The sequence below is a fragment of the Labeo rohita genome, chromosome 2 (assembly GCF_022985175.1).
Source record: "Labeo rohita strain BAU-BD-2019 chromosome 2, IGBB_LRoh.1.0, whole genome shotgun sequence".
Classification (NCBI taxonomy): Eukaryota; Metazoa; Chordata; class Actinopteri; order Cypriniformes; family Cyprinidae; genus Labeo; species Labeo rohita.
The window spans coordinates 31,702,901-31,728,885 of NC_066870.1; the positions used below are offsets into that span (position 1 = coordinate 31,702,901).

The 25,985-nt window shown below is 37.6% G+C and overlaps 1 protein-coding gene across 2 annotated transcripts in view; it reads left to right on the forward strand.

The window, feature by feature from the left end:
- The window catches only part of ece2a (endothelin converting enzyme 2a), a 72,270-nt gene extending 49,027 nt beyond the window's left edge, over nt 1-23,243 (forward strand). For both annotated transcript variants that reach the window (XM_051129521.1, XM_051129530.1), the window contains exon 4: nt 22,429-23,243. In XM_051129521.1, coding sequence (XP_050985478.1) covers nt 22,429-22,716 — 288 coding nt within the window. In that variant the 3' untranslated portion in view covers nt 22,717-23,243. The remainder of the gene's footprint in view (nt 1-22,428) is intronic.
- Nucleotides 23,244-25,985: the final 2,742 nt, after the last annotated feature.

Consider the following 25,985-nt stretch of genomic DNA (forward strand, 5'->3'; position numbering starts at 1 on the left):
TATATATATATATATATATATATATATATATATATATAAAGATTTTGAAAACAGTTTCTCATACTCACCAAGGCTTCATTTATTTGAAATGGTAAGAACTGTAATATTGTAAAATATTTTTTACAATTTAATATAACTATTTTTGATCTTTTTTTAAATGTAATTTATTCCTGAAAATTATGCATTTTCAGCATCATTACTCCAGTCTTTGGTGTCACATGATCTTTCATAAATTATTACTCTGATTTGATGCACAAGAAACATTATTTTTATTATTATTGTTGTTGTTGTTGTTGTTATTTTTATTACCAGTGTTAAAAAAGTACTGTTTTGTAAAAATTGTAAAAAATTTGAATAATTCAGCTGAAAGTTCAAAAGAACGGCATTTACTTGAAATAAGTTTTTTTTTTTTTTTTTTTTTTTTTTTTTTTATACATAAATGTTTTTGCAGTCACTTTTGATTTAAATAATAATAATAATAATAATAATAATAATAATAATAATAATAATAATAATTTCTAAACCCAAACTTCTGAACAGTAGTGTATTTCAGAGTATCTTAGTATTACCATCTGATACCAATTATAGTACCATAGTAGTTTTTTAAGGGGTTACAAACAGTAAAGTAGTCAAAAAATCTGGGGTCCAGAATACCATAGAGACTCAAACTAGTAGTAAGTACTAGTAGTAAATAATCACCTAGCAGTTGACCCTTTGGAAAGACCCGCCCCCCTTAATTATTGTTGTTATGTCTGACAAGCCATTCTCTCATTGTGGAGCAAAAAGAAAACTGACAATACGCGAACAGACAAGACAGAGGAGGTTACTATAGGTATGAAACAAAGTCTCAGCTTTCAAATCTGATCATTTTCCAAGAAATTTCCAAAGCAATAAATACCATTTTGTGGCTCTTTAATGTGTTGTGACTGATCACTGTAGTGCCTCCGTTCAACCGGCACCTGAACCGATCATCTCTTCCTCGTTGCTACTAGTTATAACACAAAATAAACATAAATGAACATCAGAAGGTATGTTGTTTCAACCGTGAAAACTCGAAACACACCATTTTCCAAGTTCAAGTTGACCGACGTTAATCTACTCTCCTGTCTGGTTTGTTTGTTGAACAGAAATGTCAGATTCTGCATTATGATTGGTCAGATCGCCTGTTAATTTAAACTCCCTCCAAAGGGGTTAATTACCCAAACCACCCATAACATCATAGTATTGTTCAAGAGTTTTGCACAGCCATAGCACAAAAATTACATTGCTTTTAATAGACTTATACAAGTCTGAGGGTATGATGTAGTTAATCCAGAAAGTGTTATGCAGCCCTCCACGCTTTTCATGGGAGAGGAAGCGTTATGCAGATGGCTGTTTGTTCTGACATTTCATGTGATGGGATCTTTAGAAACAGGCCCGTCTTGATTATCTTATTAAAATCCCGTCTGATTTGCCCCGGTCACCTGTGCTAGTGTTTGTGCATCCCCGCATGGCTCTTGAGCAAGAGGTGTTTCCATAGCAACAGGTTTCTATAGAAACTGGATCACAGTGGCTGCTGGAGGGCGAGCATGACTCATCCTGCTGAGGGGGGTTTAGCACAGCCTTAGTGCCAAAAGCAACCAAAGTTTACTCTCATATACTTCTAGTAGCTGCGACTGTGTTGCAGTCACTTTAACACTGTGTTAAAGTGACACTGTGTTGCAGTCAAAAAATACAGAGGTATTACCATTAAAATACATCAGGTAAACATGCCCTGAGGTGAATTTTGTGAATCTTGTGAATGGACATGCATCATAGTACATGCTGTTTATCTTGGTACCATGGTACTTTTTTTGTAAGGTTTTATAGTTGTTTTTGTTTATAGCAGACATTTGTGGGTTTTTTTTTAGAGTTTCTGTGTGTTGGAGATTGTTATATGATTTCCTGCTAATTAAATCTGAGAACAGTTAAGGTTTCCTAAATTAAACTAGTGTGTTTTCACACTGCATCTGCTGAGCTTCAGTCAAGTTTTGTTAGGAAAAAAGCGAAGGAAAGCAAAAAAAAATGACTGACTTGCTTTCAGTTTTGCTGTTCGAGATGTCCAAACACAGCCAAATGGTCTATTTGTGTTCCTTTCTGTTTCATACACAGAAACACATTATAATGAGCTGTGAACATCCTGGTTTTAGAACAGCTGAGTATTTTATGTGTGTGTTTGTGTATCTGTGTGTGTGTGTACACGGCGAACAGATTTTAGTTTTATGTTTGGCAGCTGCCATCACTGAGCAGATCTCCCAGTCTGCTTTGATTCGTATTAGCGCCCAGATTGTGAGCACTGAAGTCTTAATTACAAGCGAAAACAAGCTCATCTCGTTTGATTTCGCACTTCTCAAGAGGACGCCCTATCAGGAGTTCAGAGAGTCAACAACTTTATACTCAACTGTTTGTGTATATATTGGTTTTTAAAGTGTTGATGTATCATGTAAACATGTATCAGTGTTCTATCAGTCTACATGTTTATTCAAGTCCACATTCTTGTGTTTCTACAGAGGCTATGGAATCAAACTTAGGCTGTGATGTTATTTTGAGGCAAATAAGCCATTTTTAGGCAAATAAAATGTGTAATATGTAAAATTATATAACTATAGTCAACACATCAGTCAGTTTAGCTTGTACTAGCTTGTATTTGTTATTTACAGTACAAATGCTAACTGGCTCTAAGGTTTCTGTGAGTAATGTTGTATCTAAGACACTTACACCTGATTGTGACTCATATTTAGCACTTGTTTTGTCACCCTTATTAGGCAAAGTTCAAGGGAAGTGTCATCATAGTTTGAACTGCGGTCAGAGGTCAAGAGATGCCACTGTGCTAATCTTATTTTCAGCAGATAATGCTAAAAAGTCCATTTAAGATTATAATGAATCAGAGTGTCAGATGTTAAAGTATGATTTACTTCTAAATTCAATGCCAACCCAGCAGAGGCTTTGGATTGCAGTCCAGATGTTTTCATTGTCTGTAAATCCCGCAGCGTGCTATAGATGACATCATGATAATCCAATGGCAATCACAGATCAAACCCAGCAGGTGTTCAGGTCTAGGTCATAGTAGCATATGACCTTTGACCTCTCAGATCTTTTTTCATCCTTGTACTAGAGAAGCAAAATTATGTTTTAATATCTGAAATCTAAAAGTTAAATAGGAGATTTTTTTCAACCAGCAGGGGCATTAGATACTTTGTTGGTTGTTGTTTTTTTTATTTTTATTGAAAATGTATTTATTTATTATAATTTTTGTAATCATTTAATATACATTTATATATTTTTATTTTATAAATATATTATTTTAAATCATTTTTATTAGTTGAATTTATTGATTTAATTTATTTTGTGTATATTTATTTATTTAGTCAAAACTTTTAGAACACCTGATTTTCAAATAACTACTGTGCTATAAAAGTAAGTAATTACATCACAGCTCAGCATTACAGCATACATGGGTTGTTCAGTGATATGTATGTGATAATACGAGGCGTCAATGAGTCCATGTATGGATGTCAGTGCTGTCAAAATTGTGGCGAAGGGTTATTCCACACCCTCCCTAATCTTTCTCTCTCCCCTTCTGTGGCTTTATTCCAGGATCATTAATTTTCCTGAGTGACTGTCACACGTCAGTGTGCGTCTGCCAGACTTGGTAATCTCGGGGTCACTTGACTCCTGTGTCAGCATCCAAGGACGTTCTGTCACTGAGCTTTATGTGTGTGTGTGTGTGTGTGTGTGTGTGTGTGTGTGTGTGTGTGTGTGTGTGTGTGTGAGAGAGAGAGAGAGAGAGAGAGAGGATAGCAAGGGGGTTTGCATGACTGGGACCTGCTGGAATGGAAAATACCATCCACGATCCATCACAGGACAACACAGGGGGAAACCCAGAAGTCCTCCTGAGACGTGCAGCCAAAAAGAGAGAGTGTGTATTGGGATATTGTGCTTGATGTTCGGATATTCACACGGTTGCACGGCCTAGAATAGATCCATAATCTGTTAACAGGAGTCCGGTTATAGTAAATCAGCTTTGATAAGCATGATGTTTATTGACTGATCTTAAATCAGCCTGACACAGTTTCTCAAGCTCACATCTTAATAACGCAACCAGATATGCTGATCCCAGATCAGCGGTTACGTCTGAAGTTCCCAGCACTGATAAAAGAAGGTCAATGGACTCAAGTCGCATAGTCATGTTGTTTAATTAGTTTTTATCAGGACACAGCTTTGAAGAGCTCTACTGACAACATTGTGTGTGAAAGAGAGAGGCAGACCATATTCAGAGTGTTTGGCTGGATGTTTTGGGCTATATTTACTCATGGCTTCGAAGTGGAACCTTGGTTCCCAGAAAGGGTTTTCCATACAGATACGGCTTGGAGTTCACATTCTCTCTCTCTTCTCTTCCTCTCTCTCTCTCTCTCTCTCCTCAGTGGTAATAGCAAACAGGTCGTTATCAAGCATCGTCTGTGTTGAGGTTTATAGATAAACAGTTTCCAGGGAGACCACCTTGTGTTCTGGCAGATCTGTGCTGGATCGTTTGCTGTAACTTATTTTGCCAATAAATCAATAGTCAAGCTGTTTGTCAACAAGTTGTGTAAATAGTTACCAAATGAAATGTGTTTCCACCATGTCTGAGCTGCACCAAACAGCTGTTTCTTTGCTTTGGTATTAGAATATATCATCTTAAATGTTTCTGTGTAGTGTTTCTGAGTAAGCTTCATACAGAATGTCTTTGATTTGTGTATGTGTGTGTTTGTGTTTAAGATCAATTACCACTTCCCTTCTCACTCGAAAGAGGACAGACTGTTTCCCAGGATCCAACCGTATCTATATATCCTCATAATTTATAGCTTGAAAGCTTGGGGTCAGTAAGAATGTTTTTCAAAGAAGTCTCACCAAGGCTGCATTTATTTGATCAAAAATGCAATAAAAACAGCAGTTTTATAAAATATACATGCATACATAATTTAAATAATATATAATAGCTTTTTTCTTTTGATGTATTTTATTAAATATATGATATATCAGCAGCCACTAAAACTCAAAGATCTCTTTTTCTCTTTTTCTATGCACACAAGGCCTATTTCTCTCAAATATTGTTCACAAATCTGTCTAAATCTGTGTTAGTGAGCACTTCTCCTTTGCTGAGATAATCCATCCACCTCACAGGTGTGGCATATCAAGATGCTGATTAGACAGCATGATTATTGCACAGGTGTGCCTTAGGCTGGCCACAATAAAAGGCCACTCTAAAATGTGCAGTTACACTGTATTGGGGGGGGTCTGGGGGGTCTGGGGGGTCTGGGGGGTCCGAAAACCAGTCACTATCTGGTGTGACCACAGTTTGCCTCACGCAGTGCAACACATGTCCTTCGCATAGTGTTGATCAGGTTGTTGATTGTGGCCTGTGGAATGTTAGTTCACTCCTCTTCAATGGCTGTGCGAAGTTGCTGGATATTGGCAGGAACTGGAACACACTATCGTATACGCCAATCCAGAGCATCCCAAACCTGCTCAATGGGTGACACATCCGGTGAGTATGCTGGCCATGCAAGAACTGGGATGTTTTCAGTCTCCAGGAACTGTGTACAGATCCTTGCAACATGGGGCCTTGCATTATCGTGCTGCAACATGAGGTGATGGTCATGAATGAATGGCACAACAATGGGCCTCAGGATCTCTTTACAGTATCTCTGTGCATTCAAAATGCCATCTATAAAATGCACCTGTGTTCGTTGTCCATAACATATGCCTACCCATACCATAACCCCACTGCCACCATGAGCCACTCGATCCACAACGTTGACATCAGTAAACCGCTCACCCACACGACGCCATACACGCTGTCTGCCATCTGCCCTGTACAGTGAAAACCGGGATTCATCTATAAAGAGAACACCTCTCCAAAGTGCCAGACACCATCGAATGTAACGAACTGCAGTCAGGTCGAGACCCCGATGAGGACGACGAGCATACAGATGAGCTTCCCTGACATGGTTTGTGCAGAAATTCTTTGGTTATGGAAATCCATTGTTGCAGCAGCTGTCTGGGTGGCTGGTTTCAGATGATCTTGGAGGTGAAGATGCTGGATGTGGAGGTCCTGGGCTGGTGTGGTTACACATGGTCTGCGGTTGTGAGGCCGGTTGGATATACTGCCAAATTCTCTGAAATGCCTTTGGAGACAGCTTATGGTAGAGAAATGAACATTCAATTCACGGGCAACAGCTCTGGTGGACATTCCTGCAGTCAGCATGCCAATTGTACAATCCCTCAAAACTTGCGACATCTGTGGCATTGTGCTGTGTGATAAAACTGCACATTTTAGAGTGGCCTTTTATTGTGGCCAGCCTAAGGCACACCTGTGCAATAATCATGCTGTCTAATCAGCATCTTGATATGCCACACCTGTAAGGTGGATGGATTATCTCGGCAAAGGAGAAGTGCTCACTAACACAGATTTAGACAGATTTGTGAACAATATTTGAGAGAAATAGGCCTTTTGTGTACATAGAAAAGTCTTAGATCTTTGAGTTCCGCTCATGAAAAATGGGGGCAAAAACAAAGGTGTTGCGTTTATAATTTGGTCAGTGTATGAATTTTGTAACTTTATAAATGCCTTTACTGTCACTTTTGATCAATTTAATGCATCCTATAAAAAGAAAAACGTCAGTGTCGATATCATTTTGTCTTCTGTCATCATTTTTGACCCTCATGTCATCGCAAACCTGTAAGACTTTCTTTCTTCAATGGAAAACGAAAGATGTTGTTTTGGAAAATGTCTGTCCAAAGTTGTTTGGACCCCACCATATATCAAAATATCTTCTTCTGTGGTCGTACAGGCTTGCAATGACATGACAGTGAGTAAATTATAGCAAAATTGTTATTTCTGGTTGAGCTGCCCCTTTAGTGTTTCTGTAATCAGCTGTATTGTCAGTCTAATCTCTGTATTAGCTGGTTGGTTCTGAACTGCACGTTGTTTGGATGTGACTCTGCTGAGTCCGATGACCAGTGACCTGTTGCTCTAAGCGAAAGCGTGTTGTTGCCGCAGCTACGTTGGTATCCATAGTGACTGCCATCCCATGGGCGTCCTCAGGGCTGCCAGACACACTGCCCCATATACTTAGTGTTATCCACTCAAACACACACACTCTCACTCGCACACTCACTTACTCACTTTTGCCCTATTTACCTAGTGCCTTTAGCAGCTGTAAGTGTATTAATTCCTCTTGGGGTGTAAGAGTACAGGAGGACTACCCTTGCTCTTGCTCTTTTCTGTTTCCTTTTTAGCAGTCAGACTTTTTAAAAAAGATTCAGAGATAATTATCTAGAATTGTTAAATGCTGTTTGGATGTCCACAAAGTGTTGGTCGTGCAGTGTGTTTGAATCTGTGATGAAGTGGGCGGAGCAGATATGTAGGCAGCGGCTGTTTGTTTGTCTGTTTGTGCGTTTGTGCGTTTAAAGTGGGGGTGTGAATGTGGGCGGGGGTTTTTAGACAGTAGGTTTATAGACCAGCTCATTAATTAGGACAAACAATCTGTCTGACACCCACAGTGTGTGTGCGTGTGTGTGTGTGTGCTTTTAAGATGCTGCGAGCAAGAGGGAACTGGAAAGAATAGATATATCTGCAGTAACTGTACAAGATAAAAGCTTGTTTGTTAAATAAAGAAATACATGCATAAAGCATTATTGAATGCAGCAACAATTTCTGTTCCACAACCTAGTTAAATTCAATGCTGTCTACTATTAACATATACTTTACATACACCAAAAACAAAAATTCTGTAATTAATTACTCACCTTCATGTTGTTCCAAACCCGTAAGACCTTCGTTCATCTTCAGAACACAAATTAAGATATGACCCTGCATAGACAGCAATGCAACTGAAATGTTTTATGGCCCATTTATTGTTAAAATAGTCCATGTGAAGCTGCGAGAATATTTTAAGTGTGCAAAGAAAACAAAGATAACTTTATTCAGCAATTTCTTCTCTTCCATGTCAATCTTTGTGGTACTTTCCTGAACGTGCAGCGAAGACTGACATGGAAGTGAAAAAAACTATTTTCAAAACTATATTTTCTGGGCCTTTAAGTCCCAATGAAATCAAAAATTAAGTTTTTTGTCTTTTAATATGAGTTTGTTAGCCTTGAGGTTACTTACTTTTACTCTACAGTCTCTATATAAGTTGAAACAACATTTTTTTTTAAGTTGAAACAACTTTTTTTTTAAGTTTTTTTTCCAGTGTTTTCTCATCAAACTTTCTGCCCAATTAAATGCTCTCTGGAATATGAAGCATCCCGCCCCCTACACTATAGATAGTGTATAAATAGAAGCTGCAGCTGAAATAGAAGTGCAGGCCTTAAAATGTATCAGACCCATTTGAATTCTACACAGAATGCTACGTTTTATAGCAATATGGATGAGATTGTGGCTTTCATACGTGCGGCTTTACCGAGCTTAGCAGCTCTGGGGGCGGGGCTGCTTGATATGTCCTGCCCTCTCTTCCTGTTTCAGTTGAAGTTACGTCAACACAACATTGGTTGTTGCTTTGCCGTCTATGCAGGGTTAGAAACCTCTCAGGTTTCAACAAAAATATCTTAATTTGTGTTTTGAAGATGAACAAAGGTCTTACATGTTTGGAACAACATGAGGGTGAATAATTAATAACAGAATTTTTATATTTAGGTGAACTATCTCTTTAATATATTTTAAAAAGTAATTAATTCCTGTGATGAGAAATTGAATTTTCAGCAGCCATTATTCCAGTCTTCAGGGTCACAAGATCCTTCAGAAATATTAATTCTAATATGCAGTTTTGAAGAAACTTTTCTTCTTTCTTCTTATTTTTTTCATCAGGATTCCTTAGAATGCTTAGAAATTTGTGCTCCGCATTTAACCCATCCAAGTGCACACACACACAGTAGTGAGCAGTGAACAAACACACACAAACCGTGAACACACACCCAGAGCAGTGGGCAGCCGTATTGCTATAGCTGCGGCGCCCTGGGAGCAGTTGGGAGTTCGGCGCCTTGCTCAAGGGACTCACCTCATTCGTGGTATTGAGGGTGGGGAGAGCGCTGGTTATTCACTCCCCCCACCTTCAATCCCTGCTGGACCTGGGATTCGAACCTGCAACCTTTCGGTTACAAGCCCAAGTCCAAAATGTATTTGCTGTCACTTATTATCAGTTTAATGCATCTTTGCTGAATTAAAATGTCAGTGTATATTTAAAAAGAAAACTTACTGACCCTAAACATTCCCTAAACATATTCATCTTGGCCTTGTCCACTATCTTGGGTGATTTATTTTTTTATTTTTCTGCATATTTATTCACAATGCCACCTTTGAATTTGGCCAGAAGAAAGTGTCTTATAAGACTGCCTAGCCTACTGTCTAGCTAGGCTGCTTACTGTTTAAACAGTTAAATCGATGTCGTCATAAGAAGTATTAATAGGAAATCACATGTCCTTGTGATAAGCAGTTTCTCACTAGAGAATGCGCTAGTGAGAATGGCTGCATTTTGGGTGAAGTGTTAATGGGATGTGGGCACTTTGCTGATTTGTTGACAGTTACATCACATAGCAGTTTGTATAATGCCTTTTATTTATATAACCCTAAAAATACACGTTGAATTTTAGGTACAGTGCACATGCAAAAATACCCATTTTGCAAGCATATGCTTGTAAAAGACAGACAGAATTTCACACAATATGTGCTCTTCTTTTGTGTGTTACATCATGACCCAAATGAATTACTTTATTTGCAGTGTAGAAACTTTCGTTTCCATGGCAACCTTGTGTAGGAAATTGCCAGAGTCTTGGGAAAATGTTTTCAGCCAAGTCATTTGAAGAGCTCATAAAAGACAAATACTTGAAGCATCCCACCAGTTGGCAGCAGAACATCCACTCAAACCTCCACGTCTCTGATCTTAACAACACAAATACAGGCAGATTCGAGCTGTTATTGATGATCAGGAAACCGATGAATGATTTGCGAACGTGTGTGCATCTTGTATGCCATGCCGAAAGGCCAGTGGTACCAGTCTGTCTGCTTCCAAGGCTGCTGGCAGCCAATTAGAGAGGCCGTTCAGCTTGTATAATTAAAGATATGTTATGTAATGGCCAGGTGCTGAGAAACAGATTGAGAGAATAAATGATCTCCGGTCATTTGTTCGTTGGCAGGATCTCACATGGAGGTCAAAGGTCAGCTGGGTGCATTTGGTTAATTGCGGAAATCGATATGCTGGAACAGCTTAAATCAGAATCTAGCAATTAATATTTATGAATCACACATAAAGGCGCTAAAGCATTAGCTCTCGCCCAGCCTACACTAAACACTATACACGCACGCAGACAGATGCGCAAACACATATACATACACATGAATGAACACAAACATATGCACACATGCGCAAACATGCATTCTGGCACTCAAAGTCAATAGTGCGCATCTGTGGGTGATGAATGTATAATTTATGTGGTTTGCTTTCAGTGTGCTTTCATTCAGAATCTTCTGGAAATTCGTTCGCTCACTCGGATACATTTATCTTGCTTGCTTTAGGGAACATGGGATTTTTATAAGAAAAACTGTATTTTAAAGGCATTGACTACATGGCAAAATGTGCATTATGCAACAGACCTTGCTGCAGAGAATTAGGGCTGCATGATTTGAGATAAAAATTTAATTGTGATTTTGTTGGGGTTTTATTGTAGGACTACACAGTCAAAATGTTGTGATTATATAAAACGTAACTATCAAATAAAACAAAGTTATTGTAATTATTTTAATACTGCTGTTGTACCATTTCGCTCTAAAATCAAATATTAAGTATTTAAAGGGATAGCTCACCCTGATGTCGTTCCAAACATGTAAGACCTTCATTCGTCTTCAGAACACAAATAGATAAAAAAAAAAAAAAAAAAAAAAAAAAAAAAAAAGATATTTTTGATCAAATCTGAGAGCTTTCTGACCCTGAAACAGACAGCAATGCAACTCACACATTCAAGGCCCAAAAAGGTAGTCAGAACATCGGTAAAATAGTCTGTAAAATAGTAAAATAAATAAATAATAAAAAATAGTCTCGACACGTGTTCTCTGAAGTGCCATGACACATGCGTGTGGTACCAATGACGACAAAATATTTATTTTTATAACTGTGAGGTCATGCGGCAACAATATCGGCAACCTGATCTCATGACGAAAATGTACCTGTTGGAACTTTGTTGCAAGACATGAAATACGTACCGCCATGTACGTTTTGTGACATTCAATGTCAAATGATTGGAACAGAGAATGATTGGAATGCACATATGGTATGTTTTATGTGACGTTGGTTTTGTACACAGTTCTGACTTGAAATGTCTATTGAGTGGTGCTGTAACACTAAAGCTTAGTGACGTTTTAAAATAACATACCATCTGCGCTACACCTAAACCTACCCGATGGTATGAACAAAAGCGAACGTAATGTAACGCAATTGCAAACATGCTGTTTTAGCTTGTTTTTCAATCTCTCATCTTTCAGCCATTTCATTGTGAGTCATGTTTTTCACAGGATTCGTATCCGAGAATTTTTCAAGGACTCCAATTCCATGCCGGTTGAGCTACTGAGCAAGCTTGTTAAGTCCGGAAAGTGAAACATATGGAGCTGTAATCATAACTGTTACAAGTGCTTGCTGTTTTACCGCCTCTAGAGTTCATTTCTGTTGGAAACTGTAATTATAGGTACTTATTGGTATGTATATTTCGCGTTTTGCGAAAAAATTCCCATAGGTACGTTTATGTCATGAAATCAGGTAGAATATAGGATTGTTTGAAATGTTTGCTCTTTGTATATACCGTTTCAAATTATTTTTACAGAATTGTATATAGTATATACTACTCACTACTCTAGTATTCTATTCTGAATGTTATTTATAAACCACCTCTAATTTTAAGGATGTCTATAAAAGTTTTGGCAAGTTTACCTACTGTAACCCGAGCGATTTTGTCCCTAAAGTATGGCGCCGTCAGAAACACATAATCAGAGCTCAATTCCAGCCTCGATGCCAGCAGGAAGGACAGCTTCTCTGAAATCTCAGGGAGTTTGATCATCTCTCACAATGTGCTTACTAACTGCTTTGTACTACATGAACACACGCTGTGGAAGCTGATCATTTGAGTTCAGTCTAAATGATGGTTTACTTCACAAGAGACACGCAGAAAGCAGCTCCTCTGCAGCAAAGCTAATCAGCCTTCATAAACTCAGGCATACAACAGACTCTCATTTCAGCGGGGACTGGCATTGCTGTCGAAAACAAGAACTGCTGTAGAGAACATGCCATCTAAAAGCCTTATTATCTTCTATATGAATTATAGTGATAGATAGATTGATAGATAGATAGATAGAGAGATTGATAGATAGATAGATAGATAGAAGGAAATATGCGCTTTACGTGGTAAATCACACTGTTAACTCTACATTTATTAAATCAAAGCGGCAGTAAATAACTGTAAAAGAGTGTCATGTTTATTTCTCTTGGGCATGAGTAGTATAAATTCTGCAATTAAGCACTGCATCGCAAAAGCGTCCAGACCCCTCATTTCAAAATCCAGGTCACAGTCTCCCGGCCTGCGGCCAAATCAGACACAGAGTGCAGTTTTATCAGAGCAACAGCGAGTCCAGCAAACTGCTCTGATGCTGGGACTCACAGCCTGCATCAACCAATCAGGACAAAACCCAAAAGGAGTTCACAACAAGAGTGTGTATTTTGCAGTATATACTGTATTCAGCCTTGTATGTGATGCAGTATGCAGTGCTAAATGTTTCAAATAGCAGTATGCTACTTCATCACACTCTTTCAATTTGCATCTACAATAAGTATAGTTGTTTTGCATTAATATGGATGTTTAACAGCAAAATTCCTACATTACACATGATGCTGTGAAAAATTTCCTCTAATGTCCATATAGTATTACTCCATATAGTGGACTTCAGTGGGAATCAGTGGGTTGAAGGTCCAAATTGCAGTTTCAATGCAGCTTCAAAGGGCTCTACACGAATCCCAGCCGAGGAATAAGGGTCTTATCTAGTGAAACGATTGGTCATTTTTTCAAAAAAAAATAAATAAATAAAAATGTATATACTTTTTAACCACAAATGCTCGTCTTGCACTACATAGTAACATTGGAAAGGTGACGTACTGACACCGACCAAGTGTTTACAAAGTGAACGTGCAAAGAAAGCCAAACTTTAGAGTTGAAGGAGAAAACTAATTTTTTCCACCCTACCCTACCTTTTTGAACTAAAGTACACAAATGAGTGCAAGACGAGCATTTGTGGTTAAAAAGTATGTACAATCATTTCCAATCATTTCAGATAAGACCCTTATTTTTCGGCTGGGATCGTGTAGAGCCCTTTGAAGCTGCATTGAAACTCAAATTTGGACCTTCAAACCGTTGATCCCCATTGAAGTCCACTATATGGAGAAAAAAACCTGGAACGTTTTCCTCAAAAACTTTTTTTTCGACTGAAGAAAGACATGAACACTTTGGATGACATGGGGCTGAGTGTGGTGATCCTAATGGGAGAAATGAATGAAAAAAATATATCAAAGTTGCTGTTGGTTGCTTTGTAATCTACAATCCAGATGGCTTGTGTGATTCATTTAAACCAGTTCTGTCCAAGCTAACAAAAAAAGTGTTAATAAGGTGAGAAATGTTTTTAAGTCTCTTAATTAACAATGGCTGTGCGGTGTGAGCCAAAGACAGCAGCACCTTCTTTGCATAAAGACACGTTGTGATCTGGTCTTGACTCGAGGTGTTAGCCATAATGAGTGACTCATAGACTTCTGCTACAGCTGTGCGTTTGGTTAAGATGAGCTGTTTGGAGCACTGAGTTTTTAAAGGTGAACGAGTTTACACCATATTTGCTGAGAAGCAAGAGAAAGCTGATTACATGTCTGTTATTTTTAACAGACTGCATTGTGTCCGTAAAGCTGAAGTGTTCAGTTTTTGTGCCACTAATGACACTGAAGTAAAAAATGGTTGTATCAAAAAGCACTTCTTTCTTTCAGTAGCTGAACAAACTCAAGTCCCACCCCAAACTCACACCATTGGTTAAACTGTTTTTGGTGAAATCAACCTACAAATGACTCAAGTTGTGCTAGCAGCATTCTTAAAGGGATAGTTTACCCCAAAAAATGAAGATTCTGTCATTAATTACCTACCCTCATGTCATTCCAAAGCCATAAAACCTTTGTTCATTTTCAGAACACAAATTAAGATTTTAAATTGATTGTAAGATATTAAATTGTGGTTGCACCACTGATGTCGCATGGACTATTTTAACAATGTCCTTACTACCTTTCTGGGCCTTGAACATGATAGTTGCGTTGCTGTTTATCTCAGATTTCATCAAAAATATATTAATTTGTGTTAAGAAGATGAACGAAAGTCTTAAAGGTTTGTGACGACATGAGAGTGAGTAATTAATTACAGAATTTTTATTTTTGGGTAAACTATCCCTTTAATTTTAACTTTTTTTTTTTCAATCATAGTTTTTGTTTTTGACTAAAAAATTTTATAATTTCAGCCTGACACAAGTGCAGTCACTAATATTATTGACTGTTGTTGGATTATTTGAAACAATGTTGTTATTTTTAGATTTTTCTTCTTATAAAACCTTGCTTGTGAATCTAGACAGTAACAAATGTTTGGGGTCAGTAAGATATTTTTTAAAATGTTTTAAAAGAAGTCTCTTATATTTACCAAAGCTACATTTATTTGATCAAAAAAACAGTAAAAATGTAATTTTGTGAAATATTACAACAATTTAAAATGACTGTTTTAGTAATTAAAATATAATTGATATGTAATTCATTTTTATTCATTACAAAGCTGATTTTCAGTCTTCAGTGTGTCAATATTTATTATATTTATCCTTGTTGAAAACTTCCTTTTTGTAAAGACTTTTTTCATTATTTATTACAGCATTTTTTTGAAAAGAAGTCTTTTTTGTAACATTTTAAATGCCTTTACTGTCACTTTGATTTAATGCGTCCTTGCTGAATAAAAGTGAAATACATTTTACTGACCCCAGACTTGCATATTGCTGTTATTTGTTTCCTCCTCATATTTTCGTCAGTGTTTCAATGAAACTTTTTAATTATCACCTTGACGCACGTTGTTGTGAATCACTCATCTTTGTTATCGTCGATGAAACCTTTTAGAGCATTTTCGTCAGTAACTCCTTTGATGAGATGCACACTGGATAGGTGGAAGCATTTTAACATTGCATAATTAACACACTTCACCTTTAATGGGGAAGGATGAATAAATGACCTCATCACCTGTGCGCTTTCACAGACTGTTAGTTTGATAATTGCGTCTGCTGTAGAATTTGGCAGCTCTCAGTGGCCGTAAAGGATCTTGATTCCCCGAGGGCTGAGTGCTGATATGACAGCTGTTAGCACACTTGAAATGCTGCAGCTATAGAGTATCATCATTATAGTCTGTCCGCAGTTCTGTGTGTTGGTTGTCAGTGTACACACACACACATACGTGCCCTTCGCTGCTGGACAGATGGTGGCTTTGAGCTCAGGGTCCTTGAAGGAGACATTCACGGCAGGGAAGAGAAAGAGCAACAGACAACGATATGAAGACGAGAGCATGCTGTTACTGATGCCCCTGGAGGATGCTGGGAGTTGCTTTGTTAAAGTACTTTCTGGCTGCTAACAAGCAGGAGGAAGATTCTAGGTCATAAAATTACACGTTTCTGCAACCTCACATGCCCGGCTCTGCACGGTTAGATCAAATTAAGTAGCGCTGATATAAATTTAGTGCTGTTTCTTATGTCTGCTATTTTGCGGTGAGTGAAATATTAAGTTAGGGTGAAAAAAGTCAAATATGACCTATATAATAGACAATATCTGCGCATTGGCTATAGACCCTATGAAATCAGAAGTGGCTTTTAGGTACTCTTACATGCTTTCATGCACTTGTTGCTTTTATGTCTAAAGAGCCAACAATATTCATAGTAAGTAATGACAAGTTAGAAGCTAAATTCTATTTTAGCAAATATAATGCAACATATATAACTCGCTAGCAAGTACAAAGCCATGCATTGTGACATAACATAAGACTATTTAATTGGCTGTTCAGTTCTTCTTGGTTAATAAAGGACATTGCAGCCTGACTTCCACACGTATAAAATATTTTTGTGCCTTTCAAAATAACAAACATAACCCAACAAACTCTTTATCACACACACATACACAAACAAATCCCCTGTCAGCCTTTCCCAATTTGCAGCTGATTTTTTTCGCAAGTTTCCTCAGCCGTCAGCAGTTCTTCATCCAATTAAAGGCAAAACAAAACACCAGAAAAAGTGCACCCAGAGAAGGGATGCAGCCCAATACATAGACTATCCACACTAAATATTCTGTACTGTTTAGTGTGCAAGATTAGGATTAGTGCATCCCAAATCATACAGGTATATTTAATGTTTCAGTATGGATTTGTGCATGATTTTTAAAGTTTAATATTTCCCACTATTCCTTGTGCTGCAGAAAAGGAGTATTACCGTACAGTACTTCCCATCAAAAATTTGGGGTTGGTATGATTTAATGCCAAGGATGCATTAACTTGCCCAAAAGTGACAATGAAGCCATAATGTTCCAACGATTTTTAATTAAAATTATTGCTTATTAATCAGCATATTAGAATGATTTATAAAGAATCATGTGACACTTACAATTGGAGTAATCATGGGAATAAATTACATTTTAAAATACATTTATAAAATATTACAAATAAAATATTTATTTTAAATTGTAATAATATTTTACAGTATTAGTGTTTTTACTTTATTTCAAATAAATGCAGCCTTGGTGTGAGCGATACCAAATACCAAAAAAAAAAAAAAAAAAATTCTTACAACCCCAAACACTTTAAAGGCTGTGTTATCAGGTGTTTGTAGAAGCAACTTGTATTATAAAACTAAGACCACATTCACACAGCAGCAGAATACAGTTGTCAGTCGTGTATTTGAGTCCTTAAAGGAGAAGTTTACTTCCAGAAAGGAATTTATTCACCCCCATGTCATCCAAGATGTTAATATGTTCCTTTCTTTAGTCAAAATTAAGGTTTTTGATGAAAACATTCCAGGATTTTTCCAACGGGTTGAAGGTCCAAACTGTAGTTTCAATAGAAGTTTAAAGGGCTCTACACGATCCCAGCTGAGAAATATGGTCTTATCTAGCGAAACGTTTGGTCATTTTCTAAGAAAAATACAACCTGAAATGCTTTCTAGTAGGGCTGGGCGATAATTCGATAACGATAATTATCGCGATTATAATTTTCCTCGATAAAACGATGAATCGCACCACATGGACTGTTTATTTGCTCGGACCAAAGTTCAAACTGCCATGCTGCACAAGCTCATTAGAGAGATGCATTTACTCTGTTACGCGAACACTAAACAGCGCTGTAAGATCCAGTGTGAATTCAGCTATGAACACAAATGATTTTGTGATTTAAACTAGTTTAAAGCTGTGTGCAACAAGACAGTCAGAAGGCTTTTCAATCTACACATGGCCATCATTTACCATGGATTTACTGTAGTAACACTCACTGCTTGCTACTATGGGAGACCAATGCTTGCTCTAAAAAACAAAAAACAAAAAAAACAACTGGGTCAGAATAAATAAAATAATAAATATATTAAACTGAAGTTGGTACAGTTTTTACAGATGTTACTGATTAATAATGAACAAAAATTTACCTCTGCATCCTGAAGCTATTATCAAATGTGCATTTCTAAGAGACAAAAAAGTGATATTGTTATTATCGTTATCATTATCAACCCAACCTGTTTCTTGATTTGAAACAATATAACTCATTAGAGCATGCAGAAATTAATTTTTCTATTTAGATATGTCGTTTGTTAAGAAAAACTAAAGGTCTTGTTTCTACAACTTTCACGTTGGAGCAAAAACCTGACTTTAAACTTCAAAGAAATAAAGATTTTACATTTATTGTGCTAATTATCGATATTGATCGACTTATTGTGATAATTTTTTTGCCCATATCGGCCAGCCCTACTTTCTAGCCACAAATGCTTGTCTTGCACTAGCTCAGCCTCACACATTACATAATCATGCACACGTGACATAGGTGGAAGTACCGACCCAGTGTTTACAAAGCAAACGTGCAAAGAAAGTCAAACGCTCTTCACAAAACAAAAAAACAACAATGTTGGACAAGTTTGAAGTTGGAGGAGAAAATGTGATGGAATTTTTCGCCCTAACCTACATTTTGAAGCGAAGTACACAGACGGAGAACTAACCGTGTGGCTTTTCCAACGTGATAATGCAGTGCATAAAGACACACATGCCTATCGCAGAGCAAGTGCAAGATGAGCATTTGTGGTTAAAAAGTAATGTTTGTAGATTTTTGTAGATAGCTTTTTTTTTTTTCTTCCCAAGAAAATGACCGATTGTTTCACTAGATAAGACCCTTATTCCTCAGCTGGGATCGTGTAGAGCCCTTTGAAGCTGCATTGAAACTGCAGTTTGGACCTTCAACTTGTTGGCCACCAGTGAAGTCTATTATATGGAGCAGAATCCTGGAATGTTTTCCACAAAAAACGTAACTTCTTTGCGACTTAAGAAAGGAAGACATGAACATGTTGGATGACATAAGGGAGGAAATTATCAGGACATTTTTATTCTGGAAGTGAGCTTCTCCTTTACGGTTATATACGGGTATGACAACCGCATTCTGAATTTTCAGGACTTACAACCGTATTCTCAGAAAACACGCACTGTGTGTCCATTACATCATACAGTGCAAGAGACAGCCGCTCTGCTGCATAAACCCATGTGTTGCGTGTTTTTGTGTGTGGTTTTGGTAACTTACAGTGACGGAGGTGCGAGCTGTGAGTCATCTGAAAGTTTCAGATCCAGTAAGATTTTCCCCACCGCAGCCGCCAGCGTCAGATTTGTGTTCTTCGCGTGACTCAAATGCTCCGTTCTCCACCCAAAATATAAGCTGCTGTCGGTTAATGAAGATTTGACGGATGAACTCGCGGCTCGATTGGACTCCCGTCGTGTCAGAAAGTGATAAGACTTTAAGTTCTATGGACAGCATCATCTTTGATATCACTTTGGCAATACCGGCTTGACTCCCGTTGCGCGTTCATACAGACAGTATTTGAGACACAACTGTACGTTGCTGTGTGAACGGGACATTTCGAGACTCACACCTGTAAGTAAATGCAGTTGTCAATCCCAAAAACAAATTGGGTAAACGTAGGTTAATATTAATACCAGAATTGCCACAATAAGCTTGGCTCTTACATATTACTGAATAATACTAAGTAAACAACTGATAATACAGCAGTGTGTAAATGATGATTCAATGATCACTGTAAACAAGACATAATAGTCATTGGTTTAAATGACCTGCTTTTGAGTGTCTGTAATGATGGCTTTGGATGGGAGCATGATTTAGTAAGCAGTTCACCATTAACCAGAGTGTTTTGAACTAAAGGTTAGATGTAATTGTTGTAAGACCCATAATGTGGGAGCGAAGTGATGCTGACATTACCCTATACTGTAAGTGGAGCAAGATAATTATTATAATGACGACAGTAATGCTGGCTGTGAGGTCAGATTGTATTAAAGAAAACCCTCTCTTTTTTGTTAACCACAGTACTTTTTCATTCAGATGGCATGTGTGAAAAAACAAGAACACTTATCCTTTGCATGTTCATTCTTATGTCTTTTTGGGTCAAAGCAAAACAAATAACAACAGCAAACAAAGCCGCATTGACGTAAGGCTTTACATACAGGCTGCATTGTATGTGATCCAGGGTTTAGCATTCACCTTGAGACCGGTTTGGTGATGTTCCAGGATGGCCCAGCATGTGTCGGAGGGTCATTAATCAGAGGCAGAGAGAGATCAATAAACCCGATCATTAGTCTCATCAGCTGCTAACGGCGAGCTGAGATCATCTGATTCGCCTACAGATCTGGCACTTCACCCAGGAGAAACTGTTTAGTGTCATGTTCACTGCGTCTCATGATGGAACGTTGCCTGTGTAGAGAAGCAACTATGGTTGATGGTTTTTACTGTCACAGGACAACCAGATCTGCTTGCTTCTACAAATAAAACAGACTGGATATAGGCAAAGTGATGAAATTCTGTCATTTCTCACACAGTCTTTCAAACCTGTGACTTTCTTTTTAATATTGTGATAAACAGACTAAAACTTAAGGTTTTATTTGTAGAAAATACTTTACCCTAGTTCTCAAAGCTCTGCTTGCTTTCAATTCAGATGTGACGTGTTTTGCAAGGTTTGATGTCAGTGATGCCAAATGTCATTGATTCTCAAGTGTCTTGTCATTGACGTCAAACCTGCTGCGGCACCTCTTGAATACAACAGCAGAAAGATTTATGTGAATCATTATCCACGTTTTGGTCATGTAGACTACTTTTAATGAGTTTACAGAAAAAAGAATCAAAACTCGTAGTTTGAGCACATTAATGGGATAGTTCACCCAAAATGAAAATTCTGTCATTAATTACTCACTTTCATGTTGTTCTAAACCCATAAGACCTTTGCTTATATTTGGAACACAAATTAAGATGTTTTTGATGAAACCTGAGAGCTTTTTGACCCTGCATAGACAATAACACAACTGAAACGTTCAAGGCCCAGAAAGGTAGTAAGGATGTCATTAAAATAGTCCATGTGACATCAGTGATTCAACCGTAATTTTGTAATTTTATGAAGCTACGAGAATACTTTTTGTGTGCAAAAAAAAAAAAAACCTTTATTATCACAATGCATGCTTGTGGTACTGAATAGTGGCAGAGAATGACATTGAAGAAACAAATTGTTGAAAAAAGTAATTTATTTTTGTTTTGTTTGTTTTTTTTTTGCACAAAAAGTATTGTTGTAGCTTCGTAAAATTATGGTTGAATCACTGATGTCACATGGACTATTTTAACAATGTCCTTACTATCTTTCTGGGCCTTGAACATGGTTGCGTTGCTGTCTATGCGGGGTTAGAAAGTTCTCGGATTTCATCAAAAATATCTTCATTTGTGTTCTGAAGATGAACAAAGGTCTTACTGGTTTGGAACGACATGAGGGTGAGCAATTAAAGACAGAATTTTCATTTTTGAGTGAACTGTCCCTTCAATTTGTCATTAAGTAACTGGATAACATGGTCATATCATGTTTATCTCAAACTGAGGAAAAGAAAGCGTGACATTCGATGTTCTCATTCCTGTAAAAGTTCTCAGTGGAAGTTTCTCTTTTTATTCTAACTCTTTCTCTCTTCTCTCACACTCTCGGCGGATTCCATGTTGACACCTGAAAGTGTGAATTATTCATTTCTTCAGGCAGATGAAGAATGGGTGGCAGGGGCACGTGATGCACTCACACTCATGCACACACACTTACATACACAAACACAACACTCAAACATATTCATGAGCGCACATACTGTACATACACTACCATTTAAAAGTTTGAGGTCAGCAGTAATTTTTTTGGAAGAAAAGATGCATAAAATTGATAAAACATGACAGTAAAGACTTTTTTTTTAAAAAATCTATTTGAAATAAATGCTTTTCTTTTTAACTTTATATTCATCATAAAAAATTATCATGATTTCAACAAACATATTATAGAGCACAAGTGTTTTCAACATTGAAAAAGAAATGTTTCTGGAGCACCAAAATGGCACATTAGAATAATTTCTGAAGGATCATGTGACACCGAAGGCTGGAGCAATGATGCATAAAATTATATATATATATATATATATATATGTATATATATATATATATATATATTTTTTTTTTTTTTTTTTTTTTTTTTTTTTTCATTTTGAAAAATGTCCCTTGGTATTTTTAAAGGGTGGTTTGTCATATTTTGTTTCTAATTTTTGAAGACAATTTGTCACCACTGTCTATAGAAAAGTAACTAGCAGCTAGTAAACCCATATACACACAACTAGAAAAATATAGCTCTAAAGTACATTACTGTGCATTGCATTTTGCTTCTAGCTGCGTCTGTGAGAGTTTGTGCATTTTTCAAAAGAAATCTGCAACTTCAGTTCCCCATAGAGAGTCAGCATATAATTCATGTGACTTCTGTAGAAGGTTCTGCATTGGTGACGATGATTATAATATAAAGGACATAAATATTAATCACAATATTGCATCTAAATTACACAACAAATGCATCACAATGTAAAGTTCATCATATAGTACTTTAATATCTCACCCAACTTACAAGATGTGGACTTGGGCTTTGCAGAAACTGTTGATAATCATGTGGAAATAATGTTTGTAGAGATGATCATATATAATGAGGATGATAATACAGGTCACACTCATAACAATATGATTTGTTTTGCCCCACAGGTCAGTCGTGTTTTGAAACCCGGTGGCCGTTTCATCTCCGTCACGTTTGCACAGCCACATTTTCGTAAGAGACTCTATGCTCGAGCGGAGTACGACTGGTCTATCAAGCACTATCACTATGGCAGCAGCTTCCACTACTTCCTGTATGTTCTCACCAAAGGGGAGGGGCTTAGCCCGGAGGACGCTGCGTTGGAGAGGAGACTGCTCGAGGAAGCTGAGGCTCCGCCCACCGATGTACGATTTCAAGAAGCGGATTCTGAGGACTTCCTGAATAACATTGGATTATAGGGATTTTCAATCAAAAGACTGCTGACAGACTTTTTTAATACATTTAAATGAACAGTTCACCTAAAAAATACTTTTTTTATCCTTCTCCCTCATGTTGTTCCAAATTCATTCGATTTTATTTCTTCCCTGGAAAAAAAAGTTGTTGTTGTTGTAGTTTTTGGAGTTTGACATGCCCCATCTCCATTCATTTTCATTTACATTTGTGTTCCAGGGAAGAAAGTAAAACATTTAGGTTTGAAACAACATAAGGGTGAGTAAATCATGACAGAAATGTAATGTTAGGGTGACCTATCAATTTATCAGTTTTCTTGACTAAAAGAGGATTACTCAGTTTTTTTTTTACTAGCGCTAAAATAAAACAAAACACAGTACGGTCTCCTCAGGGATCCTATAAACTTTTGAAATGACATCTTTGACTTTTCAGCCACTCTGAAACGGCTTAGAATTGGTTCAACACTTGGACTTGGAACAGCTATATGCTTTTAAACAATTTCTTTTAAATATAACCTTTTTACCATGCTTTTTTAGGATGCTTTGATGTGAATTTGTACTCTGTCTGTTCTACATTTTCTGTCTCTCTGGCCTATTTCTCTGTGCGATTGTGTTGATTGGTATGACAAGGTTGAGTGCTTGACACCTGCACACTTGTGCAGAGACAAATCTGTCACAAACGCTTCTCAAACAACAAATAAACAGACAGACAGAAAACAAACAGCCCCGCTGTGTGCCAGAATATGACAGACGTGTCTGCGCTCTTTTGGATGAGGAATGGCTGCAGTGAATCGGAGGAGGCCATTAATAAACCAGAAATCATTTATTTTTAATTTAGCTCTGGAATGTAATTACCGTCTATTTTTAAGACTTGAGGAAGGTGCCTGAATTTCAGAACAGCTTCCTGTGAGCCAGTGTGAACATAGATTGATTTTTATAGTAAATAGAGGAAAGTTATTCTTGATCCAGGAGAGACCAAAACACATTTAAACCCACACTATGTTTGTGGGTGGTTGCCAAGGTGTTATGAGTTCTTTTTAGAATCTTGCTGGGCAGTTGCTAAGATGTTCTGAATGGTTCCTAGATGGTTTCCACACAAAAGGCCACCCCAAAAGTGATGTTTGTATTCCTAAACATGGCTTGGGTAAATCTATGGCTTTTTTTTCAATCATTTTATTGTCTTCCAGGCAAAAACCATAAGGATGATCATTCTGAAAACTGGAAAAATCCGGAAAAAGGTGATGGATTTTAAAGCCCTAACACTTTGCAAAAGTAATGCTGAGCATGCACCTTTAAATAGTAGTGGTTCATATACCAGTAGCAGTTTCATAAACCTTTAGTTCAGAGTTGATTGTGTCCAGATTGAATGTGTTGTCTGTGAAAGCTGATGATGTAGTCACAGGTCTTTCCCCTTCACTGAAGCGCTAAAGCAATGACGTCAGGGCAGGAATGGTATCAGATAGACACCTGTATCAGGTGAGCCACGAGTATCAGGTGTAGATTTATACTGTGATCGTATCCTCACGACATGCTGTGTGACAGTTCCTCAGGAACCCAGTGCTGCCTAAACATCATAAAGCTGCTGCAGAGAACAGGAGACCCTGATTAGTCTAATGGCTTATGTGTTGTTTACCCCCTCGCAGTGCAAACCCACACGCAAGCTTTACTTCATATTGACATTTAAGACCATGATGTTCAATAATGTACTTTTGAATAATTGATTAAGAGTAATTTCAGAGGTGTACTTGTAAGAAATTTTTGAGGTGGTGTCTTGTCTTGGAGAAGAACTGGAACAGTCTTTGTGTGGTACTCAACACATTCAATTCTGCATGTCATGGACAGTTGTTATACTGACAATAATAATGCCTTGTTTGAAAGTTTAAAAAAAAAGGGTTAAAAAGCCTTGAAGTTTGATGGATAGATAGATATACAGGTGATTAGACAAACAGAAGGATAGACTGATGGATGAATGGATAGATGGATAGATGAATAGTTAGACAGAAGGATGGATGGATGATAGATAGATAGATAGGCAGACAGACAGACAGACAGATAGATAGATAGATAGATAGATAGATAGACAAATGGATGGATGGATGGATGGATGAATAGTTAGAAGGATGGATGGATGGATAGATGACAGATTTGAATAGATAAAGATAGATAGATAGATAGATAGATAGATAGATAGATAGACAGATGGATGGATGGATGGATGGATGGATAATAGATGGATGGATAGATAGATTTGAATGGATAAATGGATGGATGGATCATAAGATGGATAGATAGAAGGATGGATGGATGGATAGATAGATGTGAATGGATAGATGGATGGACAGACGGATAGATGGATGGACAGATAGTTGGATAGATAGACGGATGGATGGATGGACAGATAGATAGACGGATGAATGGATGGATGGATAGATAGACGGATGGATGGATGGATGGATAGATTTGAATCCATAAATGAATGGATGGATCGTAAGATGGATAGAGATGGATGGATAAATAGATGTTAATAGATAGATGGACAGACGGATAGTTGGATGGATAGATGGACGGATGGATGGACAGATAGACAGACGGATGAATGCACAGATGGATAGATGGATGGATGGATGGATGGATGGATGGATGGATGGATGAATGGATAGATGGATGGATGGATGGATGGATGGATGGATAGTTAGATGATAGATTGATGTATGTATGGATAATAGATAGATGGACAGATGGATAGTTGGATGGATAGGATGGATGGATGGATGGATGGACAGATGGATGGATGGATGATGAATAACAGATAGATGGATGGATGGATGTGAATCCATAGATAGACAGATAGATAAAATTCAACTCAAATTCACACTCATGAATTGAAAGTGAACCTGTTTTTTAATTCAGAATTTTTTTCTGAATGGTTATCAATGGAGAAAGAAGCTTACTGAGTCCAGATGGTGTAGTTACGACATCTACCAGCAGGCGCTAGTCAGACCTGGCTAACCTGCCAAACATTGACCCCTTTGGTGCATCCCTCCCTCTAGTTTACAGACGGATCTCTTTCATTAGTCACTGTTATTGCCCACACAAGAAAAGAATCAGAAATGATCACTTGACACTTTAATATCATTAATCAAAGATTGAGATGCTCCTGTTCATCAAAGCTCATGTTTCTGTAGGAACAAATGCGTGCTGTTGCTCAGCAGGGGGAGGGGTCAGGAGTCAGGACACACCATTACATCATCATCCAGCAGCAGCAGCAACAACATAGG